Below are 26,719 nucleotides of genomic sequence, written 5' to 3' on the forward strand. Positions count from 1 at the left end.
CTCCCAGAAGTTCGAGAAAGCCAGAAATGGGCCCGTTTCCATCTTTTAGAGACCACTGTTCAACTGAAGATGGAATGATTGTATTAATTTTTTTAAAAAAAATACTATCATTGTTATTATTATAAAAAGATAAAAGAAAGAACAGAGTAGACTTGAGTGATGTCCAGAATACAAGAAATAACCTTCAAATCTTCCAGGCCTTGAAAATTCTCAAATGTTGGATCATTAAAATGTAAGGGAAGGCTGGACTCGGTTCCAAGAATCCTGAGCACAAAACATTTCGAATTCAGAACTTTTACGAGCTCCTGAGTCAGGGACTGAATTGAATCCAAAACAGTTGTTCCCACAACACAAATTATGAGCTCAATCTCCTTCTGGGTGACATAGTGGTTAGAATGCAGTATTGCAAGGTAACTTTGCCTGCTGCCAGGAGTTCGATCCTGACTGGCTCCAGGTTGACTCTGCCCTTCTGACATCAATAAAATGAGGACCCAGATTGTTGGGGGCAATAGGCTGACTCTGTAAATCTCTTAGAGAGGGCTGTAAAAGCACTGAAGGAAGTGCTACTCCTTCCTTCCTTCCTTCCTTCCTTCCTTCCTTCCTTCCTTCCTTCTTTCCTTCCCTCCCTCCCTCCTTCTCTTATTCCCTTTCTCAATCTCCTTCTCAGTGACATAGTGGTTAGAATAAAGTATTGCAAGGTAACTTTGCCCACTGCCAGGAGTTTGATCCTGACTGGTTCCAGGTTGACTCCACCTTTCCGACATCAATAAAATGAGGACCGAGATTGTTGGGAGCAATAGGCTGACTCTCTAAACCTCTTAGAGAGGGCTGTAAAAGCACCGTGAAGTGGTACATAAATCTAAGCGCTATTGCTATAAAGGCTGTTACACTCCTCTGTGTAATCAATTATCCTGATTGCATTTGATTCCTGATCCAAAATATCACTAAATATTTTAAACTCAGGGTTGAAGCGTGGGGTGCTTGATAATCTTTGTAGTTTTCTTACTGACATCTCCTTACCCAACTAGGTAACATCATCCGTTAGGGTGGTGTACAGTTCACTTTACACGGATGATGTTACCTAGTTCGGTCAGGGCAGAATTAATGGTCCAACAGAACCTTTTCTCACTCACCTCCAACTATCAATATCTGGAGTGTAAACTCACCTATAGCCTGAGCAAGTGCTATAACCACTTCCTGACATGTTGTAATTTCCGTTACTCCGCAAACAATCCTTTGGACTCCATCAACCCAAACTTTCAGCTCCATGGTCTCCAGATCACCTGATGGCCAGGCACACAATCTTCAGGATGTCAGGTCATATTTACAGCTACGTTTGGTAATACCAACATATTGCGGCCATTATTATCTGGAAAAGACAAAAGAGAAAAAGGCTATAATTTAAATTATGTCCACCGTAGCATTTTCGGGGGTTTAAAGTCTAAAGGGGACGTGGTGGCTCAGTGGCTAAGATGCTGAGCTTGTCGATCAGAAAGGTTGGCAGTTTGGCGGTTCGAATCCCCAGCACTGTGTCACGGAATGAGCTCCCGTTACTTGTCCCAGCAGCTTCTGCCAACCTAGCAGTTCGAAAGCATGTAAAAAATGCAAGTAGAAAAATAGGGACCGCTTTGGTGGAAAGGGAACAGCGCTCCCTGCACCTTTGAAGGCGTTTAGTACTGCCAGCCACATGACCACGTTGAAGTCTTCAGATAGCGCTGGCTCTTTGGCTTTGTAAGTTCTCTCATTCTCTTTTACATCTGTCTCTTTCTCGTTCTCTCATTCTCTGTCTCTTTCTCGTTCTCTCATTCTCTGTCTCTTTCTCGTTCTCTCATTCTCTGTCTCTTTCTCTCTCATTCTCTGTCTCTTTCTCATTCTCTCTCTGTCTTTCTCGTTCTCTCATTCTCTTTTCTGTCTGTCTCATTCTCTCATTCTTTCTGTCTCTCTTTCTTGTTCTCTCATTCTCTGTCTCTTTCTCATTCTCATTTCCTCTCTGTCTTTCTCATTCTCTCATTCTCTTTTCTGTCTGTCTCATTCTCATTCCCTGTCTCTATCTCTCTGTCTGTCTCTTTCTCTTGTCTTTCTCGTTTTCTCATTCTCTGTTTCTGTCTGTCTCTTTCTTGTTCTCTCATTCTCTGTCTCTTTCTCATTCTCATTTCCTCTCTGTCTTTCTCGTTCTCTCGTTCTCTTTTCTGTCTGTCTCATTCTCATTCCCTGTCTCTATCTCTCTGTCTGTCTCTTTCTCTTGTCTTTCTTGTTTTCTCATTCTCTGTTTCTGTCTGTCTCTTTCTAGTTCTCTTTCTCTGTCTCTTCTCTTTCTCATTCTCCCCCTAGAGCTGGAAACGACTAGCACGCATGTGCGATGGGAACCTTTACCTTTACCTAAGGTCCAGAGATTTTTCTCCCCATATACAATTTGTGCTTTGAAAACTGCAATCCCGAGTGCAAACGGCAGGCGCAATTTCTCAAGAAAGCAGATTTATTGGCAGTCTTCGGTGTATGACTACAACGGAGCCCGACATTTCTGCTGCTAAGTGAAACATTGACTAAGCAAGGTTCTGCCTTACTTTACGGCCTTTCTTGTCACCATTGTTAAGCGAATCCCTTGGGATATTAAAGTTAGTGACTGTTCTGACCCAAACCTTGTTCCAAGGAAACAAACACAAAATGGAGGTAACAGCAAAACCTTTTAATAATTCTTTACGAATTCTGTTCCTTCCCGGTTAAAAGGCTGTTTCAAACTAATTGTCTTTGATAAGAACCAGCCTTGCCAAGGAGGTGCAAGGCTGCCAAGAATACTAGGTAAAGTTACTAAGAAATATTTCAGACACAAAGAGTCTCCAAACACAAACTAAGAGAGTCTGAATGTCCACAAGGCTTGAGTGCAAAAACTTTGTTGCTTCCTGCAAAGAACTCCAGTTTCTCAGCTGGCTTTTATCCCTTAAGGGAGGGGCCATCACCTTGCAGCCTTACTCCTGAGTTGCCCGTGCTGCTGCAGCTGCTCTTTCCTTCGAGCAGCCCTGTGTGCACATGCACTGGGCACGGGCTCATCAGGGACCTCTTCATCACTGCTGAGAGCCTCCACAATCTCCAAAGGCAGCATTCCACTCCCTGATGGTCCTGGCCCCATCCCTGCATCCCACGCAGGCCCCTCATCTGAGTCCTCGCTGTCCAAGGCCTCAGCCGTCCGCACCTGCTGCCAGCAAACCACAACAGCAAAACGGTTGTTAAGTGAGCCCGGCTTCCCTTGTCAGAAGGTCGCCAAAGGGGAATCACATGACCCCAGGATGCTGCAACCATCATATATACGAGTCAGTTGCCAAGTGCCTGGATTTTGATCACCTGACCATTAGGATGCTGCAAAGGTCCTAAGTGTGAAAAATGTTCATTTTTTCAGGGACGTTGTAACTTTGAACGGTCACTAAATGAACTGCTGTAAGTCAAGGACTATCTGCATGTTAAAAAGACCATACATTCCACCAAAGCACACTGGGTTCATTATCAACAACATTATTATTATCACCTTCACCACCACCATGTATTTTATTATTATTATTATTATTATTATTATTATTATTATTATTATTATTATTATTATTATTATTATTATTATTATTATTATTTGCGGTGGCCTAGAGGGGGAGCACTCGCCTCACAATCAGGAGGCTTTGAGCTCGATCCTAGGTAGAGACAGATATTTCTCTCTCAGGACACGATGAGAATTTATCTGCTGAAAAAAACGTTCGCATTGGTGACAGGAAGGGCATCTGGCCAGGATAACACTCAGCTCCATTCAGTTACCCAGAATCCACCCGCAAGGGATTATGGGGTGAGGAGGAGGAGGAAGAGGAGGAGGGAGGAGGAGAGGAGGAGGAGGAGGAGGGGGAAGGGAAGGGGAAGGGGAAGGGGAAGGGGAAGGGGAAGGAGAAGGAGGAGAGGAGGAGGAGGAGAAGAAGAAGAAGAAGAAGAAGAAGAAGAAGAAGAAGAAGAAGAAGAAGAAGAAGAAGAAGAAGAAGAAGAAAGAAGAAGAAGAAGGAGGAGGAGGAGGAGGAGGAGGAGGAGGAGGAGGAGGGAGGAAGAAGAAGAAGAAGAAGAAGAAGAAGAAGAAGAAGAAGAAGAAGAAGAAGAAGAAGAAGAAGAAGAAGAAGAAGAAGAAGAAGAAGAAGAAGAAGAAGAAGAAGAAGAAGAAGAAGAAGAAGAAGAAGAAGAAGAAGAAGAAGAAGAAGAAGAAGAAGAAGAATTGCTTGAGCTTCATTCCTATTACCCAAATCCCAGAAACAAAACATGGCGTTAAAAGAATAGGTTGTAACATGTTCCTCATTAAAAGCAGTCCTTCCTGTAGCTTTAGATACATTTAACTTCAATTTTCAGCCAACAATTGTTACTACAAAGAAAAGTACTAGAAATTTCGTTTCCTGGCCTAGGATTTTATTATTGCGGTGGAACTTATTAATAGAACCATCATAAGCGCTTGGATAAACCTTTAACTATAGCACAGATATGGAGAAGCAGCCATACGGCCTTTCTAAGCCTTGATGTAACTTATTAGCAGCCTATTTAGAAAAGCGAAGTCTTGATGGAACATATTAGCAACGTACAGGTGATCTTCGACTTACAACCACAATGGAACCCAAATTGTTTGCTGCTAAACAAGACAGTTGTTAAGTGAATTTTGTCCCGTTTTACGATGTATCACAGCCCAATCCAGTGTGGTTTCCACCATCTACTGACCGCCTTGGACTCTTTGGTTAAATCTAAAATGGCCTCTTTGGGTGCCACCCACAAACTACTTTTTTAGAAGTCTGTAGAGATTCTCAGTTCCCCAGGTCAGGCTTGTCCCCAAGGTGCTTTTTTTTTCAGGAGGCAAGTGGATTTCTGGTTTTTTCTTTTGAAGACGTTTCGCTTCTCATCCAAGAAGCTTCTTCAGCTCTGAGCGGATGGTGGGGAACAGAAGGATTGATATTTCTTGCAGACAGCTGGTCATTTGCATCCTTTTAGAGAGACTTGAGGCCACTTGGAAGTTTATTTGTGACTGGATGGTGGGGAACGGAAGGATTTATACTCCTTGCAAACAGCTGGTCATTGAGGCCACTTGGAGGGTTTAATCTGTGCCCTCAGGGTTACCCGAGTGGTGCAAATGGTTCCTGTAGTCTGCAATCCCTTTGGAAAGTCCAATTGCCTCCTGAAAAAGGACCACCAGGACCTGGAGGACAGAGAATCTCTACAGACTTTTAGCTATACAATTTGGGATGAACACCCTTCGGATGGTGTGGGAGTAGGAACGGATTTCCAGTATTGCAGACTATAGGAACCAGATAAACCCTCGAGTAACCTCAATGGCTCCATAAAATGGATGCAAATGACCAGCTGCCTGCAAGGAGTATAAATCCTTCCCTTCCCCACCATTCAGTCAGAGCTGAAGAAGCTTCTTGGATGAGAAGCGAAACATTTTCAAAAGGAAAAAAACAACAACAAGTAAATCCAGTTGCCTCCAGAAAAAACGCACCCAATTTGGGATACTTTTCTTAGAAATACATTTTAGCGACAGGAATTCAATTTCTGGATGGCAATGAGTCATTCCCTAACAAGTGTCTGTCTGTGCATGTCATAGGATGACGCTCGATTTAAAAGATAATTGAAGTCGGACAATGCGCTGACTCTGTGAGATGTTTCTGCTGGTGATGAAAATGGCATCTTTTCCTCTGGTTTGAAATACTCTCTACTATTCCTTTCGCAAAGGGCTCTTGAAAAGAGGACCAAGCAAATTCTTACTTTATTTTATTTTATTCAAACGATTGTGGGAACACGTTTCCTAACCCAAAGGAAAAAATAAAATCACAATCTGTTGTGCCATTCATTTATTAGCCTCTTCAGTGCATGCTACCTACTCCCTAACATTTTACAAAGCTTAGGTTCCTGATAATAAAACCATAAGAATACATCAAAACATCGACATTAAATTTATATAATCTCTCACCCTTGTTGCATGTACACAACTCACAAAACTGCAACGGAGAAGAAATTTGGAAAAAAAAAAATAGCACCGAAATTTCACCCCAGATTTACTCTTGCTTTACAATTTTGTCTCCTACAACTAGTTTTGCACGAAAAGTATTGTTTATATATGTGTTCCTGCTTTAGTGGCCAATTTTGCTTCTGAGTGAGCAGATAAATACGTGCATTTCTATTACCACCTGTTAACATACAGGTAGTCCTCGACTTACGACCACAGCTGAGCACCAAATTTCCATGGCTAAGCAAGACAGTTCTTTAGTGAAGTCTCCGGTTTTATGACCTTTCTTGCCACAATTTTTTAGTGAATCACTGCACGTGTCAAGTTAGTGACACGGATGCTAAGCGAATCTGGCTTCCCTATTGCTCATCAGAAGGTCGTAAAAGGGAGTCACATGACCCAGGGTCATGCCCTGAATGTCAGAGTCTGAGAAGGAGGGAGATGAACAGCTGACAGGGAGCAGGAGTGTGGCTCCATTGGCTGTGGAGGAAACTGGGGAAGGGCAAAGTCCAGCTGGGCAGAGCAGGGGAGAGGTAGAACAAGGGAGAGGGAGTTCAGAGGAAGACCCAGGCCCACCCCTCTTCATCCTAGGGCACGCAGGGAGGAACGGAGAAGGGAGCAACGTGGGTTGCATGGCTTACGGGAGAGCAAAGGGCCCTGATTCCCTTCATTAGCCACAGCTGGGAAGAGAGTTTAAAAGAGATGCATGCTGAGTGTGGCAGGTGCTGGGAACAAACATGAGTTTATCTTGTGTTGACTTTGCTTATCTGCGTTCCTGGCTTCTTCCCAACCATGTTGAGTTATTGTCGTGCTTTCAAGTCTGGAATTCCTTCTCCTGCCCTGCTTGACTAATGACCTCATTTTGCCTTGATTGGACTTATAGTTACAGTTTTTGTTGACCATGTTTTGGAGTTGATTCTCTGCAGCCAGAGGCTGTTTTTCTCCAGCCCAGAAGGTAACCAGGACATTGGGGGCAAAGTTGGAGCTAATAAAGGGATTCCTACTGATTACTTGACTGTGATGCCTTTGTGCCACACCCCTTTGGGTCATCACACCCCGGGACACAGCGACCATCATAAATATGGATCAGTTGCCCAACGTCTGAATTTAGTTCATGTGATTGCGGGGATGCCGCAACAGTTGTAAGTGTGAAAAACTTCATGTCCCCTTGTTCAGTGCCATTAGGAAGTTGAACTGTCATTAAACAAACCATTGTAAGTCGAGTACTACCTGTATTAATAAATACTCTCTTTCCTCTCTCTTTTCTTCCCCACCAACATGTGCAAAAAGACTGAGCTTTTCCACCACTTTTACTTATATGGTTAGTCCTTGAGTTACGTTCATTTAGTGACCATTCAAAGCTACATCAACAGAAAAAGCGACTTATGACCATTTTTCACACTTACGACCCTTACAGCATCTCCACGGTCATGTGATCAAAATTCAGATGCTTGGCAACAGGTTCATGTTTATGATGATCGCAGTGTCCCATGGGCATGATCCAGGGTTGGGATTCTACCGGTTCGGACTGGTTCTATAGAACCGGTTATGATTCAGCACAGTTCAGAGAACTGGCAGATCGTTCCCCTGGCTGGCCCCGCCCCTCTCCACCCACCCGTCCCGTCCTCGCCCTGCCCAGTCAGTCCTTATTGCACATGCCTGACATCACTGACTGCTTTCTCCCCTGCCCAGTCACTCCTTAAGGCATTTCTTCCCCCCCCTTCTGACGATCAGCTGTTCCGATGATCGGCTGTGCCGGGATCCCTCTCACTGTCTTATTGCTTCACCCAGGAGGCCTCCTTGAGGCCCAGGAGGCAAAAAGGGGCATGGTGTGTGTGTGTGTGTGTGTGTGTGTGTGTAGTGTGCGTGTGTGCTGTGCCCCCCTCCTACGTTCTATTTTTTGCCTTCCTAAGCCCCAGAAAAGCCTTTTGGGAGCAAAAACACCCCCCAGGAGGCTTCCCTGAGGCCCAGGAGGCAAAAAAAGGGGGGGAGGTTGCTGCAAAAAAGGCCACACCCACCCAGTCACATGGCCACACCCACCTAGCCATACCCACAGACGTGGTTGTTACAAAAAATTTGAATCCCACCCCTGGTGTGTGATCCCCTTTTGCGACCTTCTGATGAGCAAAGCCAACGGGGAAAAAGCCAGATTCACTTAACAACCGGCAGTGATTCGCTTAGCAACGGTGGCCAGAAAGGTCATAAAACAGGGGGGAAATGCTCTCACTTCGCAACAGAAATTTTGGGCTCAATTGTGCTCTTCCATGTCATTTATTTTTGGATGGATTCAAAAGTTGCACGGGGTTCGTTTGCCCTGATATTAACTGTGGCTTTTACCATCAAATGATTTCAAGACAAAAGAAGAAAAATGAACAGGACAGGTGGCTCATTTAATTCTATCCCTTCGCCCTGCCGCTCTTAGGCTTAAAGTCTTAGCAGCAGCAGCAAAGGTTCAAAGCCTACCAGCTTAATCCAGGATGAACAAGACATGGATGAAGAGTTAAAATAAGGTTGCACCTTTCCAGGACGACTGAAGAAGTATTAAGGGATGTGCTGAATTCTGAAGAGCAATGGCGGAAAAGAATATTCTGAGCATAACTGGATCGAGAATGAAGCTGGCGTACGAAGAGAAAGGATTGAGTTTCTAAATGTCTTGGGAGATACTTACTTAGTCATTCAGGTGATTGGTTGTCCCAAAAGTGCTTTTTCAAATGGCAACTGGACTTTGTTGTTTCCCTGAAGATGTTTCGCTTCTCGTCCAAGAAGATTCTTCAGTTTTAACTTCTAACTCAAAACTCATTGCTAAGGAGCAACTTCGTCTTAAATCTTCTTGGTGCTTACTACTGCTAGGCACAATTCACCATGGAAGTGGGAAAGAGCAACAGATGAGGAAAGGACTTCAGTCATGATTCCAACTCTTGAAAAATGGATTTCTGGATCTTATGGTGTGCTAAGGGCTGGAGAAATCAACCAGTAGTTGGTCCTTCAAACATTGCCCATTCTTTGTAGCTCAGGGCTGAACTGTGGGGTCCTTGGTGCTCTCTGAGCTTGGTTGTTTTCTTGAAGATGTTTCATGACCCAACTGGGGAACATCATCAGTGCTAGAAGGGAGGGGAATTGCTCTCTATTTTTATAATCGTACTGCCATTTCACACTGATGATGTTATTGAGAAGACCACCAAGCTCAGAAAGCACCACAGTCCTCCTCCTCCTTCCTAGCACTGATGATGTGACCTAGTTGGGTCATGAAATGTCTACAACAGGGGTCTTCAAACTTGGTAGCTTTAAGACTTTTGGACTTCAACTCCCAGAATTCCACCTCCAGTCATGTTAACTTGGGAATTCTGGGAATTGAAGTCCACAAGTCTTAAGCCTGCCAAGTTTGAAGACCTTTAGTCTACAAGAACAAGCTCAAGAAAGTACCAAGGTCTCCGACCTGAAGTAAAACACATAACAAGGGGCACCTTCTTGGTCCACTCCATCCCAATTCACCCTGTGCATAAAGAAAAGACCTTCACACCACCAGGAGCCCATCTTCAGAGCCGTGTTTATTCCTGCACCCTGTTGAGATATTAAAAAGATTTCACCCCACGTCTGGATAAATGGCATCACCTTCGTTTACGCAACAATGGCGTTTGGAGCTCGTAGGCCCTTGCTGGATTTCTTCCCCTTTCGGGGGGAGGCAACGGGCGCCTTCCTTGGACAGGTCTTCTCCTGAGTCAAGACCCCTCCAAACAGAGCCTGGAGTTCTGAATCTTCTCTGACCGCTTGGTGCAAATGGCCAGGAGCGATTCGACGCCGGCCAGCTTCCATCGCGATGTTCCCGGCGATGTCCACCAGGTCGTAGGTCAGGTACTGAAGCACGGCGGCCATGTAGACGGAAGCTCCCGAGCCGATGCGCTCGGTGTAATCTCCTTTCCGAAGGAATCGGTCGATCCGGCTGACTGGGAATATCAATCCTGCCCGACAAGAACGGGAAGTTTTCGGCTTCCTCCGTCTTCTCCTACAAGACGGCTCTGGTTCAAGATCTTCAAAGCTATCCGTATCACATTGATCGTCAGACATTGTCTACTCCAGCTTGGTACCCCACCTTGGGGTCTTCCTGCACTGCCTGTCTTGTGACTGGTTTTGGGTTGTTTTGCTACTCTGTGGCCCTTCTCCAGGTGGTCTCTTTTTTTTTTTGAGTCTGATTTTACCCTTCTGCCCTCTCGTTCTCCTTTTGATCTTCCAGCCTTTTGATTTTCCTGGCCTTCCAGGTTAAGCTATCATATGGAGGGCTAGCAGGAGGGAGAAGAAAAAAAGTCCACGCATAATTTCCCAGAGCCCTTTTTATGATGTCATTAAGGACCAGCAACATGGATGCTGATAGGCCGGAGCGCAGCAAATAGGATGCCCAGGCCATTGTTACCCAGGCTGAAGACAAAGAGAGAGAGAGAGAGATCCTGGCTTGATGAGATTGGAGTTGAAATCTGATCCTCCCTCTTTGCGTCCTTTGCCTCTCCAAGAATTTCTGTTTTTTTCTGAGAAGTCGCAATTGTCAACACCAGTGGAGGTGCAAAAAAGATTTGGACAGCAAAACACCCAGCAGCCCAAAAAGTCAACGCAATCCTAGGTTGCTTTAGCAGAGGGATAAACTCAAGATTGTGTGAAGTTCTAGTAGTTGTTGTTGTTAGTTGCGAAGTCGTGTCCGACCATTTGTGACCCCATGGACAACGTTCCTCCAGGCCTTCCTCTACCATCTATTGGAGTCCATTTAAGCTCATGCTGACTGCTTCAGGGACTCCATCCAGCCTCCTCCTCCTCTGCCGTCCCCTTTGTCTTCTTTTGCCTTCAATCTTTCCCAGCATTCGGCTCTTCTCCAGGGAGTCCTTCCTTCTCATGAGGTGGCCAAAGTCTTTGAGTTTCCTCTTCAGGATCTGGCCTTCTAAAGAGCAGTTAGGGTTGATCTCCTCTAGGACTGACCGGTTGGATGGCCTTGCAGTCCAAGGGACTCACAGGAATCTTTTCCTCCAGCACCCGAGTTCAAAGGCCTCCATTCTTTGACGCTCAGCCTTCCTTATGGTCCAACTTTCACAGCCAGACATTGCAACTGGGAAAACCATAGCCTTGACTCTATGCACTTTGGATGTCTCTGCTTTTTAGTGTGCTGTCTAGATTTGCCATAACTTTCCTCCCCAGGAGCAAGCCTCTTTTAATTCTAGTACAGCTTTATAAAGCCTTTGTAAGACCACACTTGGAATGCTGCATCCAGTTTTGGTCACCACAATATTAAAAAAATATGTTGAGACTCTGGAAAGAGTGCAGAGAAGAGCAACGAAAATTAGAGGACTGGAGGCTCAAACATACGAAGAACAGTTACAGGAATTTGGTACATCTTGTTTAATGAAAAGGACCAGGGGGGACATGATAGCAGTCTTCCAATATTTGAGGGGCTGTCACAAAGAAGAGGAAGTCAAGCTATTTTCTGAAAGCAGGAGAAGAAGCAACAGATGGGAACTGATCAAAGAGAGAAGCAACCTGGAATTAAGTAGACATTTCCTGATTGAACTATTAGCCAGTGGAACAATTTGCCACCAGAAGTTGTGGGTGCTCCATCACTGGAGGCTTTTAAGAAGAGATTGGACAATCATTTGTCTGAAATGCTATAGGGTTACCTCCTGCCTAAGCAAAGGGTTGGACTAGAAGATCTCAAAGGTCCCTTCCAACTCTGCTATTCTGTAATACTCACTTCCAAAGTGAGACTCATAACTACGTGGCTGGAAAGGACTTCAGACATCTTCTAGTCAACCCTCTGCCCAAAACAGAAATCATGCCTTCCTAGCTGGTCTTTTTTTTCTTACTAGACTCCTTTAAACTGTTGTTAGCATCTTCAGAAATGTAAACCAGCCAAGGAAATGGAAAAAACTACCAATGGAGCATGAAGCTTTTTAGACAACCCAAAATACGTAAATGTTTTGTGGAAGGGTGGAAGTTTCGAAACCAAAGGAAAACACTGAACTACAAATACTCCATCTGCATGCATTAAAGGGAAAAAAATAATAAAAAAGTTATATTTTGCGAGCCAGGTTTACAAATGAGGGTGGATTGTTAAACATGGTTATTTATCCACAGTGTGTCATAACTCTCATGTATATACATATAAAATGCAAGGAAAAAAAAGTTTTTAAGATTTTGCAATCAGGAACTGGATGGAAAACATTTGTTCTGCATTTGGGGTGTTTCTCTTTCAAAACCACGAATGAAACATCTGTTTTCCTTGAAAAATAAGTCATTTAAAACTCTTTCTTTCGCTGAAGTCAAACAATTTCTCTGCATCTTCTGCCAAAATGGTTCAAATCCAAATGCTGAAAGGAAAAGGTTAGTCTGAAAAAGGGAAAGTAGGCTTCAACACATTGTCTTTCTTTAGATGAAAACAGCTGGGTAATTACTGTTTAAATTTTGGTTTAATACAAATAAGGGCAGCGTTAACAGAGAGCGCAATAAATATACACAGGTTTTGGTAGGGGAATGGAAGAAATATATGATTAATTATGGCCTCCCTTCTCTGACCTTTTTTTCCAACTGCAACAGCAAAAAAAAATTGCCAGTGGGGTGTTTCCTGATTTGTGCAAGGGGTACATTTTATGTTTTAAAAGGATACATGCAATGTTGCATGCCTCACATTTTTTAAACGTTAGAAGAAGTCAAGAGGAATTCCATGGATATGTCTGGACTACATATCTCACTATCCTTAGCTGGAGATTATGGGAATGATAGTCCAGGACTCCTGTATCTAATAGCAATCTTCTATATTAAAACAATTCATGGATTCAATAAAGGAGAAGTCTGCAGCTCAGGGATGAAGTGAGGGCTCCTTGGTGCGCTCGGGGGTTTGGTTGTTTTCTTGCAGATGTTTCATTACCCAACTAGGGAACATCATCAGTTTTTGAAGGGAGTGGAGAAAGGAGGAGGAGGAGGGGGAGGAGAAGGAGGAGGAGGAGGAGGAGGAGGAGGAGGAGGAGGAGGAGGAGGAGGAGGAGGAGGAGGCTGTGGGGTCCTTGGTGCTCTCTGAGCTTGGTAGCTTTCTTGCAGATGTTTCATGACCCAACTAGGGAACATCATCAGAGCTAGAAAGGAGTGGGGTTTGCTCTGTTTATAGTCTAGTGGCTATTAGAATTCCACTAGAATATGAGCAAATCCCTTCTCCTAGTAGCACTGATGACGTTGCCTAGTTTGGATAATGAAATGTCTGCAAGAAAACAATCAAGCTCAGCATCAAGGACCCCTCAACACATGGATTCCATGTTCCTCAGTTCCAGCATTTCAAACCACTCAACACAACTGCTAAACGGTTCAAGCTCACCAGCCAAGATTTAATTGCTTCTGCCTTAAGAAGGTAAAAGTAAAGGTTCCTCCCGCCTATAGGTGCTAGTTGTTCCCAGCTCTAGGGGGCGCTGCTCATCTCTGTTACAAAGCTGAAGAAGAGCCAGCACTGTCCGAAGACGTCTCCGTGGTCATGTGGCCGGCATGACTAAATGCCTTCGAAGGCGCATGGAACACTGTTCCTTTCCCACCAAAGTGGTCCCTATTTTTCTACTTGCATTTTTTTTAATGTGCTTTCGAACTGCTAGGTTGGTAGAAGCTGGGACAAGGAACGGGAGCTCACTCTGTTACGCGGCACTAGGGATTCGAACTGCCGAACTTTCTGATTGACAGGCTCAGCATCTTAGCCACTGAGCCACCGCATCCCTTAACCTTAAAAAGCAGAGATATAAATACGCCTCTTTTCCAGGTTGGTCCTCATTTAGTATCTGTCTTTTTGTAATGAGAGTCCTGCTTATGACTTTTAGAAAAAACACAGCATGGGTATGGACCAAAACCCCAAATGCCCGTTAAATCAAGAAAGAGATGGCCATATTAAAACAAGAGGTCAATGTAGTTTTGACATCAAGCCTTGAGAGTAATCTGTAAACTAGAATCCAACCCATGTTTCCTCTTTCCAAACAACTCAAGCAAACCATCTTAAACACACACACACACACAAACATACACACACACACACATTGCTTGTATACTTTACTCTTTCATGTCTTTAATTCAACCTGTATCCATGATGATGTGGCATTGTTTGAAGACTTCATAGAAGCAAGTAAATCAGAAGATAGCATGGTTTAGAACAGAACAGAATAATAGAACTGGAAGGGACCTTGGAGGTCTTCTAGTCCAACCCGCTGCTCAAGCAGGAGACCCTACATCTTTCAGATAACTGGCTGTCCATTCCAGTCTCTTCTTAAAAGCCTCCAATTATGGGGCACCCACAACTTCCGGTGTCAAGTTGTTCCATGGGTTGATTGTTCTCCCTGTCAGAAAGTTTATCCTTATTTCCAGGTTGAATCTCTCCTTGATCAGTTTCCATCCATTATTCCTTGTCTGGCCTTCAGGTTGGAAAATAACTTGACCCCTTCCTCTCTGTGGCAGCCCCTCAAATATTGGAAGACTGCTATCATGCCTCCCCTGGTCCTTCTCTTCTCTAGACTATCCGTGCCCAGTTGCTGCAACCATTCATTGTATGTTTTATCCTCCAGCCATCCCCTAATCATCCTGGTTGCTCTTCTCTGCACTCTTTCCAGAGTCTCAACATCTTTTTTTTATATTGTGGTGACCAAAACTAGATGCAGTATTCCAGGTGCATTCAAATATGGACGTTATACAGAAAGGTAAGCTTCATTAACTGTGGCTTTATTCATCACGCACCTGAAACCCACCGCATGTATCATATTGTGTGCGTGTTGATGCTGGCTAGAATGTGAACGGGAAACCTTTTTAGGGAAGAGAGCTAAAATCTTCATCCACAATGAATGTATGGTGCATCTGTCTTTCAAGCTGTCAAGCAAACACCACATTTTTCTTTTCTTGAGATGTGCAAGTATATGTAAAATTCTTCACCCAGTATTTGTTCTAGAGCAAAACTATGCTAACAACACCAAACCTAACTGCATAACCACCTTCCCAAAGACATTTTTAACACACGAAAGCCAAAAGTCTAACAGAGGTTCGAAACCAACCACAAACTAGATTTGGAAATGCGGTCATTCCAACTATTTATTAAGTCTGCATTACTATCACTATTAACCTTCTCATCATTCCTATCAACCATCCCCTCCCACTTGTGACTGTATGACTGTAACTTTGTCGCTTGTGTCCTTACGATTTATATTGACTGTTTCCTAGTATGATTTGATTGCTTATTTGTACCCTATGACTATCATTAAGTGTTGGATCTTATGATTCTGGACGAATGTATCTTTTCTTTTTAGGTACTGTGATGACCCAGGGTGGGATACAAAATAAACACAATCACAAAAAAACAAGTGAAGCCCCTTTTATTCCTTCACTTTGCTTCCAAGCTCCAAATATCCTTAACTGGAGACAAAAAAACTCCCACACAAGCAGTTACAAGAAGGAGGGAATGCCATTTAAATTATAAAGAGCAAAAAACAACACAAACCAGGCAAGATAAGGGCTGGTGGATGTCCGCAGAGAACACACACTGGGAAGGATGCCAAACTCACAGAGGAATGACAGACTAGAGATATTTCCACGCTTTGTTTTCAGCACTGGCCTGTACACCACTCCGTCCTCTTATTCAGTTGTCACAGCTGCAGCCCATGAAGAGGATCAAGGTCCTCTCCTCCTGAGTAGACCACATTTCTCCCTTATCCTCTCCTCCCTGGATGCCCTAGGATGGAGAGGGGATGGGCCCGGGTCCTCCTCTGACTGCCCAACCAGCCTCTGCCCTTCCCCAGCCTCCTCCATAACCTCCGGAGCCACAGTTCCTGTTGGCTGTTCCTCCTCTCCCTTAGAGTCAATCTCCACCAGGGGCATGACAGGTACACTGAGAGCATCTGCACCAAAGACAAATTCCTTGTGTGTCTAATCACACATGGCCAATAAAGAATTCATCCATCCATCCATCCATCCATCCATCCATTCATTCATTCATTCATTCACTCACTCACTCACTCACTCACTCACTCATTCATTCATTGGCTAAATGGCCAAAGCAGAGAAGAAACTTCTAAAAAAAAAATGAAAATCCAGCTAGGGATGCCTCCTTAAGAAAGCTGGGAAAGGGTGAATTTCTAACACGGGCAGCATTCAACCACAATGGAGCCCAAAATTTCAACACGTTTGAGTCTACCAAAGAGCACAAAAAGCAACCTAGAAGTTTCTAAAGTCAACCAGAGATCGATCTCTCTCTATATATATATTTGGTCTTGTTTCACAGGAATTGGGGAGTTTCTTTCTGGAACAGCACACAGGGAGTTTTATGACAATCAAACCCCAAATTTCTACTGTTAAGCGAGACATTCGTGAAGTGAATTTTGCTCCATTTTACGACCTTTTGTGCCATGTTTGTTAAGCAAATCAACACCGTTGGGAAGTTGGTAACGTGCTTGTTAAGCAAATCTGGCTTCCTCGTTGATTTCGCTCATCAGAGCGTCTGAATTTGGATCCCGTGATTGTGGGGATGCCGCAAAAGTCGTAAGAGCAAAAAATGGTCATTGAGTCACTTTTCTCAGTACCGTGGCAACGTTGAACTAGTCGCTAAACGAAGTTGGAAGTCGAGGACTAGTCATGTCACTTATTTTAGAGCATTCGGTCCACTTTTGATGTGTACCCGGAAAGACTTTGCAATCTCGGTTACCCGTAAATCAAGATAGAATTTGAGTGAGCATATTTTGGCCTGCCAGCAAGTCCGTAAATTATTCCATCTAGCTTGGATAGGAAAAAATATGAAGCTCTGAGGATTCAAACCAGGCAGGTATCACACAGAGTCTCCTTAACAAGATTTATTGAGCTGAAAGTGATACAGAGATGCGAGGATGTCAAGAGCTGAGCTGTTTCCACCACAATAGATTTATCTCCTCGGATGTGAAGGGGGAGCCAAAAAGAGATTTTTAAATAAGGTTTTTTTTCCTCAGGAAGACTCGGAAAAAAGTGTATGTCTTTATAAATAATGGAGGAACCCCTAGATGTCCATTTACATAAATACATTGTCATTTTAATGACCCCATAATCCCTTGCGGGGTGGAATCTGGGCAACTGAATGGAGCTAGCGAGTGTATTACTGGCCGGGTGCCAAATATCAGCCCCTAACTAGGATCAAACTCACAGCCTCCTGATTGTGAGGGGAGAGCTCCACCTTTAGGCCACCGCACCACATTTACATAAATATCTCCGGATTATTTTTTAACAAACCAAGAACCAATCCTGACATCAAGCAGGCTTCAGAGTAAAAGGAAGTCCTGATTGTGTTGGCATAAAGTTTGAGAAAACTTTGCCCCTTCTGATCTTGGTACAGAAAGCTTTGAAAAAAAAGCTACAGATTCTCTAAGAATGGCAGTGCAAGATGTCCTTGTCTTACAACACTTCGTTTAGTGTCCATTTGAAGTTACAGTGAGTTATCACTGTTTTTCAAACTTATGGCCGTTATAGCGTCCCCATGGTCATTATAATGGTCATGGAGGAAGGGAAGGAAGGAAGGAGAGGGGCAGGAAAGGAAGGAAAGGAAGGTGGGAGAAAGGAGAAAGAGGGAGGGAAGAAGAAAGACAAGAAAGAGAAAAATATAGAGAAGGAAGGAGGGAGGGAGGAAGGAAGGCTAAAGAGAAAGGGAAAAGGAGGAGGGAAGAAGGGAAGGAGGAAAAAGAGAAAAGAAGGACGGGAGGGAGAGAAGAAAAAGAAAAAAAGGAGAAAGGGAGGAAAGAAGAAAGGAAGGAACGAAGGAAGGAAAGAAAGAAGGAAAGGGTTTTACATGCTCTGCGTCAGAGAGAAAAGACAACTATCACATGGCATGCTGTAAAATCAATTAGTAAAGAGACTGGAAAGAACCAAATCTGGCTCTCGAGAAAACAGAGCAAAATCTAAGTATCCTTAAGTTCTCCACGTACTTCACATTTCATTTGTTCGTTTTTATTGTGAACTTCAACAGAAACAGGTGAAGTGGTCTTAGGAGATGCTGAATGAGGGCCCTGGAAAACAGAAATCTCAGAGACGGAGCCAAAAAGAGACTCCCTCCTGGGCAATGTTCTTTTAGAGAAAGAAAAGTCAACCGAAAAGCCCAAACAAGTCATTCTTCATTATATTTTATATTTTATTACAGACATAACAGCCTTCCCTAACAGAACAAAAGGCCCAAAATTCAGAGGGAAAAAATAGACTGAAAAACACTTTCCCCAACATTTGAACAGGCAGGTTTGTTGTATAAGCTCTTCCCTAATCAATTACCTGCACCCCCCCCCCCAAAAAAAAAAAACCTTTTGAAAGAAAAGAAGACAATGTTGATCATAAAAATTCTGGTAGAGGAAGAAGGCTGATGCAGCCTCAGGAGCCGAGGAAGCATAAAGTCCTTTCCCCATTCGAAACTTCCAGAGACACCCAACTATCCTTACGCCAAAATAACAGTAAGAAGATAAAAAGTTTTATATCCTTTCATTGAGGGTCAAGCGATGTGGTGAAGACCTTTTCAATCCCTTGAAGTGTCACCAGTTTGGGAAGATGGAAGATGTCCATCTTGGAAGATGGGAGTTCTGGAAGATGGAGTTTTAAAGGGAGTTTTGGAAGATGGAGTTTTGAAAGAAAGAGTTTTGGAAGATGGGAGTTCTTCTGAAAGATGGGAGTTCTGGAAGATGGAGTTTTGTAGATGGAGTTTGGGAAGAAAGGTTTGGAAGATGGGAGTTCTGGAAGATGGAGTTTTAAAGGGAGTTTTGGAAGATGAAGTTTTGGAAGATGGGGTTTTGTAAATGGGGTTTTGGAAGAAGGAGTTTTGGAAGAAGGAGTTTTGGAAGGTGGGAGTTCTGGAACATGGAGTTTTGAAGATGGGGTTTTGGAAGATGGGAGTTTTGAAAGAAAGAGTTTTGGAAGATGGGAGTTCTGAAAGATGGAGTTTTAAAGAGAGTTTTGGAAGAAAAAGTTTTGAAAGATGGGAGTTTTGGAAGGTGGACTTTTGAAAGATGTAGACCTGGTATCAACCAAGAGACTGCCTTATTGAAGAAGTATTTTTTTTTCAAAGCAAAAAAGGTCTGACAAGGATAATCTTTTGCAGACATTTCATTTGCTATTCTGTTACCTAGGAACAGGAAATAATGATACACTTAAAAAACCCCAATTTCTTAGTATACAAAGTTGTTTTGAATCAAGTCTTATTTTTTCGAACCAGTGTAGATGAAACGTTGCTATGTAGTTGGCCTAAAAAGCTCTCACCTAAAAGTTCAGGAGGAAATAAAAATGTATTGAGAGAAAAAGGCATGGATCCAAATTTCTTTTCCAATATTAATCTTAAGTATATTTTCAGAGAAAACTGCTGTTACTCTGTGGTTGACCATATATTGCGATGCTGTTTGTTTTTAGGAAACAGTTTGAATATTAAGACCTAAATTTACTACATGCATTGTGTTTTGCTCATGAAGATACACAACACTGTTTCAGTCCTACACAAAGATACAAACTGTTCTTTAGAGTCTTTGTATACTTTTGATACCAAGCTGAACATCAGATCTTATTTTATTTTGAAGTGCAGTGGAATTCTTGTAAGATTCACTGCTAATTTTCTTAAGCTGCAATGCCCAATTTCAACGCATTTTATTCTTTTTTTAGTATTAAAATGCTTTATCCAGTCTGTTTGTGTCTGCGGACTTAATCGCATTTCCTAGCTGAATTCATGCTCAGCTGGCCACGGATACTCTCCTTGTTTTCATCATCATTAGATGACTAAAATGGGCAGTTTTTAAAGTTTAAAACTTCAAACTTTTAAATCAGTCTCACAATGTTCTTAAATTAAAAGCCAACAGGTTCAAAGGAATAACAGAGATACAGATAAAGGAATGGAAAACCTTAGCTCTCAAATGAAGGACAACACTAACTAACTCAGTTCTTACACGCTTGTTTAAATTTGTTATTTGCCCTTTTGTAGACAAAGGTTGTCTTTAGAGAGGGCCATTCAACAAATTTCCGCATTTCTGCAGATGAATAACAGCCTTTCTCTGCTGTTGTGTTTTCCCAGCCCTGATCCTTCCTGCATTTCCGACCTGTAGGACTGATTAAGGATGGCAGACTAACAATTACAGACAAATTTCACTGCTCAAGGTTGCAATTTCATTCTGTTAAATGGGTCCTGCTAGGAGAGAATGAATTCACTCAATGTCCCACACACCGTTCGTATCCCAGGGACGGGAGCAATTATTTAATCAACATTGCAGCAATTCCGATCTGCAAAAATTTAAAAGAATTATGGGGCACGCCAGCCTTGTTTTCCAGTTCCTTCCATTGTGATTCATCAGAGTTAGTCTCTATTCCCTGATTATCCCTTCTCTGAGCCTGTTTGAATATACCTAAACTAGTATTTTCTCAGCTGTTTCAATTTTAAGATGTGTGGACTTCAACTCCCAGAAAGCATGCTGGCTAGGATGGGGAATTCTGGGAGTTGAAGTCCACGTAGCTTAAAATTGCCAATTTTGACAAACCCAACTCTAACCTCTTCTTAAAGTATGGACACAATACTGAAAGGGGCATCTAAGCTAAGCAACCGGTGCTAGAGATTATGGAGGTTCTATATAGCACAACAATTTATTTTATTTTGTTTACTATCAAATATATTGGCCGCCCATCATACCACAGGGTAACTCTGGGGAAATTACCCTTTCCCCCTTAAGCTGTTGCTCTCTCCCTTAATTTTGGGGGAAGCTTTTTCCTCAAGTTAATCTGCAGATCTCCGAGAGCTATTTTTGCTCGCCTCAGAGAGGATCAGATCAGTAGGTACGGAAATGTGAAGAAGATCGTGTAGCTTGCTCTTTTTTTTTTTACACTCAAACTATCTGGAATCAATAAACCTCCTCCGTGCCAGATGCTTGGGTGCAAACATCATTTCTCATAACGATCTTCACACACACACACACACACACACACACAGATTGACAGACAGGCAGAGAGAAAAAAGAGAGTGACAGAGAAAAAAAACAGAGAGATAAAGAGAAAGAAACACTCAGAGAGAAGAGATGGACAGAGAGACACAGAAAGAAAAGAGACACACAGAGAAAGAGATACACACACACACACACACACACAGAGAAATAGAGAGTGGGTGACAGAAAGAGAGAGATAAAGAGAAAAAGAGGAACACTCAGAGAGAAGAGACTGACAGATAGAGATAGAGAGAGATGGACAGACAGACAGACACAGACAGAGAGAAAAGAGACACCCAGAGAGTGAGTGATAGAGAGAAAGAAACACACAGAGAGAGAGAGAGAGGGAGAGAGAGAGATGGACAGAGAGAAGAGAGAGAGAGAGTGACAGAGAGAAAGAAACAGAGAGAAAGAAAAAGAGAAAGAAACACTCAGAGAGAGGAGACGGCCAGAGAGACATAGAAAAGAGACAGAGAGAGAAAGAGAGAGAGTGTGTGTGACCGAAAGAAAGTAACAGAGAAAGAGAGAAAGAGAGAGAGACTTATATCATAGTAATTATCAAACAGATCAATGAAAACATATTTCTATCTTTATTGGAATATTGATTTCCTGGACTGCTTTTTTATTTACTTTCTTTAAAAAAAACTATTTGCACACCTAAAGTAACCAAAGAAAGGAAATGACTAAAACAAGCCATTTCCAGCTGATCTGAGTAATTTCCATCACAGAGAAGAGAGTGTTAATCAATAGTGGTTGTCCAGGGAAAGGATCAATTTTAGAAAACAGATTCACGGGCAACTTTATTCATCTGCTTAGCTAGGTGTGCCATTCCCATTAGTCTTTGCCCAGCAAAATTACTTCTCTAAAAAGCAGAGAATCCTGGTTTGGCTATTGGCTTCCTGCTTCATAAATCTTCCCTTCCTGCCTACAAATCGTTTGACAGAAACCCCAGGGTAATAAAATCATTTGTTCTACCAAAATGCCCCAACTTTAGCAGACAAGAGTTAGAAGCAACTTTTCAGTAAAAATTTCCAACGGTTCTAATTGCACTTTGGAAATATTTGTAAATAAATCTATTGCAGGTTTTTTCTTTCTTTCTCTCTTTCATCAGTGTGATTCTTTTTTAACTGGTAAGAAAACCACATGAAAAGTTGATTATTTTTTTAGAGCAAAGGATTTGGAGATTTGAGGCAATCAAGGCACCCTTGAAAATAATTAAATTAGCAGAGAATATTTGTAGTTCTGGGTTAAATCCGACAGTTTTTTTTTTTCTCCAGCCAGTCCTCCCTTGTGAAAATTAAAGAATCTTTCCAATTTTTATAAAATGTGCTGTGGGCATTTCGCACTCGAAAAACGGACACAAATGTATAAAGGATACTTTCAAAGGACCTGTAAAGGAGAAACTTTTTTTTAACCTTTTGTGGAGGACTTGTGATATAGAAAAGAAATATTGGAATATCCACACAGTGGATGGAGAAAGAACTGGCTTTTTTCTTTAGAGAAAACAAAAAAGAAGATACATCAATCCAGAACGTATGGGATACAATGAAGGCATATGCCAGAGGCTTGATAATAGACTATACAAGGAAAAGAAATACCAAGAAAAGATTAGCCTCTAAGGCATTAGAGGATGAGTATAAAGGACTTGAAAAAGAGCTACAGAAAATGTCACAGAAAAAGGACATTAAGTTAAAAATGGATATAACCAAACATAAAATGGGTCTAATAGAAAAAGAAAAACTAGCACAGAAAATTAGAGGTGCTAAACAGAACTACTTTGAAGATGCAAATAAACCAGGTAGATGGTTAGCATATAAATTGAGAAAGGAGAAAGAATCAAGGAAAATATTGCAATTAATAGACGATCAAGGCCAAGTTTGCTATGGTAGTAAAGAGAAGAAGGAAATCATACGAGACTATTATGGGAAACTATACACACAAGAGAATATTGATGAGGAAAGAGTTAAACACTATTTACAGAATGCTAATCTACCCCAGATACCAAAGAGATTGAAACAATGTTAGAAAGCAATATAATGCTGGGATTAACTGAAGCACTCAAGAAGCAAAATAATGGAAATGCACCAGGCCCAGATGGACTTCCAGCAGAATTTTACAAAACATTACAAGAATCGTTGAACCTTCCATTGCTAGAAGTTATGAATAAAGTTATGTTAAAGAAGAGGATACCTAAATCATGGTCAGAAGCTTATATTACACTTATTCCAAAAGAGGAGGCCGATCTATTACAAACCAAGAACTATAGACCTATTTCCTTACTAAACGCAGACACAAAGGGAGTTTTTCCCCCAAATGCCATCACTCTGCTAAACAAATAATTAATTCCCTCAACACTTTTCAACTATTACAAAGTCTGCACTACTATTACTATTAATCTTCTCATCACTCCTTATCATCCATCCCCTCCCACTTGTATGACTGTAACTTTGTCGCTTGTATCCTTACGATTTATATTGACTGTTTCCTGGTATGATTTGATTGCTTATTGTACCCTATGACTATTATTAAGTGTTGTACCTGATGATTCTTGATTCTTGACTAATGTATCTTTTCTTTTATGCACACTGAGAGCATTTGCACCAAAGACAAATTCCTTGTGTGTCCAATCACACTTGGCCAATAAAGAATTCAATTCTATTCTATTCTATTCTATTCTCATTCCCTCTTCTCTTCTCTTCTCTTCTCTTCTCACTCCTTATTCTATTCTATTCTATTTCTATTCTATTCTTATTGTACCCTATGACTATTATTAAGTGTTGCACCTTATGATTTTTGACTCTTGACGAATGTATCTTTTCTTTTATGTACTCTGAGAGCATTTGCACCAAGACAAATTCCTTGTCTGTCCAATCACACTTGGCCAATAAAGAATTCTATTTTATTCTAATTCTATTCTAAACACATGCAGGCCAGTTCTCAAGCAGTCCTACATAGGTTCTTCCTCTAGCTCTTAATCAGGGAGTTTTAAGGCAAAGAGAGAGAGAGAAGAAAAGAAACAAAAGAATTATGGCATTTCTCCATATTTTCACCATGCTGCGATTGAACTCAATGGGTCACCATGTTTAGCAGACAACCCAGCATCAGTAATCCTGGCCAATCTGGAGAAGGGTGTCTGAGGCCATGTTTTGAAATAGCAGTCCTGCAAGCTACCCAGTTTTTTTAAAAAGGCCTGATAATGAAATAATGACATGGAAAATAAAAGGAAGGCCTGTGGGCTTTGAATAATGGGCTTGCCAGCTTGTTATTTTTCCATGCTGCAAAAGCTTGTCAGGCAAGCATAACCTTTTTATTGCCAAATGAAGGAAAATTAATTGAACAGAGCCAAATGACATAAGCAGCGAGGAGCATTGAATGAAAGAAGGGGAGAACAGAATGAAAACTAAACAGAGGGAAGGAAGGGGGGGAAAAGCAGACTAACAGAGCTGGAAGGGACCTTGGAGGTCTTCTAGTCCAGCCCCCTGCTCAAGCAGGAGACCCTAAACTATTTCAGATAAGGGGCTGTCCAGTTTCTTCTTGAAAACCTCCAGGGATGGAGCACCCACAACTTCTGAGGGAAGCCATTCCCACTGATTAATTGTTAGGAAATTTCTTATTTTTAGTTTGCTTCTCTCTTCGATCCGTTGCTTCTTGGCCTGCCTTCTGGTGCTTTGGAAAATAAATTGCCCCCTTCTTCTTTTTGTGGCAGCCCCTCAAATATGGCAATGCTGCTATCATGTCACCCCCTGCTCCTTCTTTTCATTAAACTAAACATACCCAATTACTGCAACCATAAACTGTTGCTTAACAGGTTTCCCCCGAAAGCAACTGTTTGCTTGGAGCAATCGCCCTGTGCTTCAACTGGGATATTTGTATCCAAGCACCCCGCCCCCACCCCCCATAAAAAAAAACGGGGAAGAAAAGTCATGTATTTCACCTCCCAACAGCTGCACTATCTAGGTATGTAGCGAAAAACCCAAATATTTCCAGTTATTCTTCTTTTCTATGTCCAAGAGATTAGCAGGTCCCCAGATTTACACAGCCAAAAGTTCCTTTTTCCCTATCTCTCTCTCTCTCTCTCTGCCTTAAAAAGAACCCTTTGCATGCAGAAGTTGCTCAAAATAATCAGCTGTAGGATATTGGATAAAAACATCTCTGCATTCTTGATGGGGTTGAAATGCAGAGAAATATGGTCGCTGCAGATATTTTTGGCAAAGCCCTCTAGGTAGTCCCATCTATTTCCTTTCTCCCCTTTTTCTATCCAGTTTTCGCGGAGCAGAATTTTAATAAATGGGCCCTCCCAGGGTTCTTGATGACAATCTCCTGAGCGCAGCTTAATTACATTCCCCAAAAAACATAAGAGCCTTCAATCTTTTTAAGTCAAAACAACCGCATGTTTGGTATTGTCTGTAACAAAACAACCTTCAAAGGAAAAAGAAAAGATTTAAAAAGAAAAGTGAAGTACAAAGAGGAAGAAAAAGAAAGTAAGTATAAATTGTAAGTAAAATAACGGTTTTTTTCAACCTTCAGATGGCTTTCATTTCTTGGCCCTACCTCTGTGTCTTGTCACCAAGTTACTCTAAATGAGTAAATGAATAATATTGCAATGTTTATTAAAGGAATTGTTTACAAAACAGACTGGTGTCATTTTGCAAAGAGAGAGAGGGGGAGAGGGAGAGAAAGAGAGAGAGAGAGAGATTGATTGATTTTCAACTCAAGGGAAATATTATTCTGGCCTCTTAACAAAGTTTTTGTATGTTGCTTAGCCCAGAGAAAAGATCCTCTACTTTTTATCCCTATTCTAGCTATTAGGAGGATCTCAATTACACTTTACCACAGACTACAATGCCAAAGACATTTAAGAAACCATAATTCAAAAGTTTTGTTATGTAATAGCTGCCTTTTAAATGCCATCAAAAGGAGCAACATAGAGGATTTTTCATCATAATCACATTATACCAAAATCTATCTATCTATCTATCTATCCATCCATCCATCCATTTATCCATCCATCCATTTACAGTATCTATTATTACATCTGTGCGCACACACATAAAATGTAATCGGCTGTATCAAAGTAAGGTGATTATGAAATATGTGAAGGAAGGATGGCCATCCATCCAAGTTGATAAATGTTTTTCTAGTTAATTGAGTTTAAACGGGAACACTCATTCCCAAGACTAAGACAACCACAGAGATTCCAGAGGTTTTCCTTCATTTTTTTTTTTAAAGCGGGCAAGCCTACAGATATTTTCCAACACATCACAGGCTCCAAAATACTCTTTATCAGCTGATTTGTTTTTCGAGTTCCAGGAGAATGATAAATTGGAGAATTATTGAGAGCAGGCTCAGGGGAATTGTACAAAAAGAGCAGCTGATTTAATAATTGAAGCAAGCGTAAAATATTCAAAATATCATTTTTTTTTTAAAAAAAAGATAAGCTCAAGGCAAAAAGAAGGAAGAAGGAGTATAAAAAAAATCTGTAGCCATTGAAAAAATTAGTAGAAGGATTTAGGGACTGGAGCAGACAGCTTAATGAAAATGGCAACTTTGTGTGCTGAGTTTGCTGCAAAGAAGAGGCAGAAAATTGCATTTTGATTGGAAATCTCTTAAGAAAAGAATCTAGATAAGAACTGCCAATATTCTAAGCTGGTGGAAGGGCTATATTGGCGCTACAATCAAACATTAGATCTTGATGTAATTATTTTGCCTTAAATTATTCCTGAGCTTGAAAAATGTGCTACAAACAATATTATGATGTGCAAACAATATG

General features: G+C 41.8%; 2 protein-coding genes across 4 annotated transcripts in view; both read right to left on the bottom strand.

Moving 5' to 3' along the window:
• Positions 1-26,719, bottom strand: part of RASSF8 (Ras association domain family member 8) — an 83,522-nt gene that overhangs the window by 11,196 nt on the left and 45,607 nt on the right. For all 3 annotated transcript variants that reach the window (XM_026667854.2, XM_087967902.1, XM_087967903.1), the window contains one exon: positions 1,167-1,369. In XM_026667854.2, coding sequence (XP_026523639.2) covers positions 1,167-1,269 — 103 coding nt within the window. In that variant the 5' untranslated portion in view covers positions 1,270-1,369. The remainder of the gene's footprint in view (positions 1-1,166; positions 1,370-26,719) is intronic.
• Positions 9,352-10,525, bottom strand: LOC113412318 (histone H2A, sperm-like). Its single transcript, XM_026667855.2, has one exon. The coding sequence runs from the start codon at positions 10,073-10,075 to the stop codon at positions 9,629-9,631; it is 447 nt and encodes a 148-aa protein (XP_026523640.1). The 5' UTR covers positions 10,076-10,525; the 3' UTR covers positions 9,352-9,628.

This window comes from Notechis scutatus, chromosome 6 (genome assembly GCF_049901735.1).
Source record: "Notechis scutatus isolate UNSWTSFEM ecotype Mainland chromosome 6, rNotScu1.2, whole genome shotgun sequence".
NCBI lineage: Eukaryota > Metazoa > Chordata > Lepidosauria > Squamata > Elapidae > Notechis > Notechis scutatus.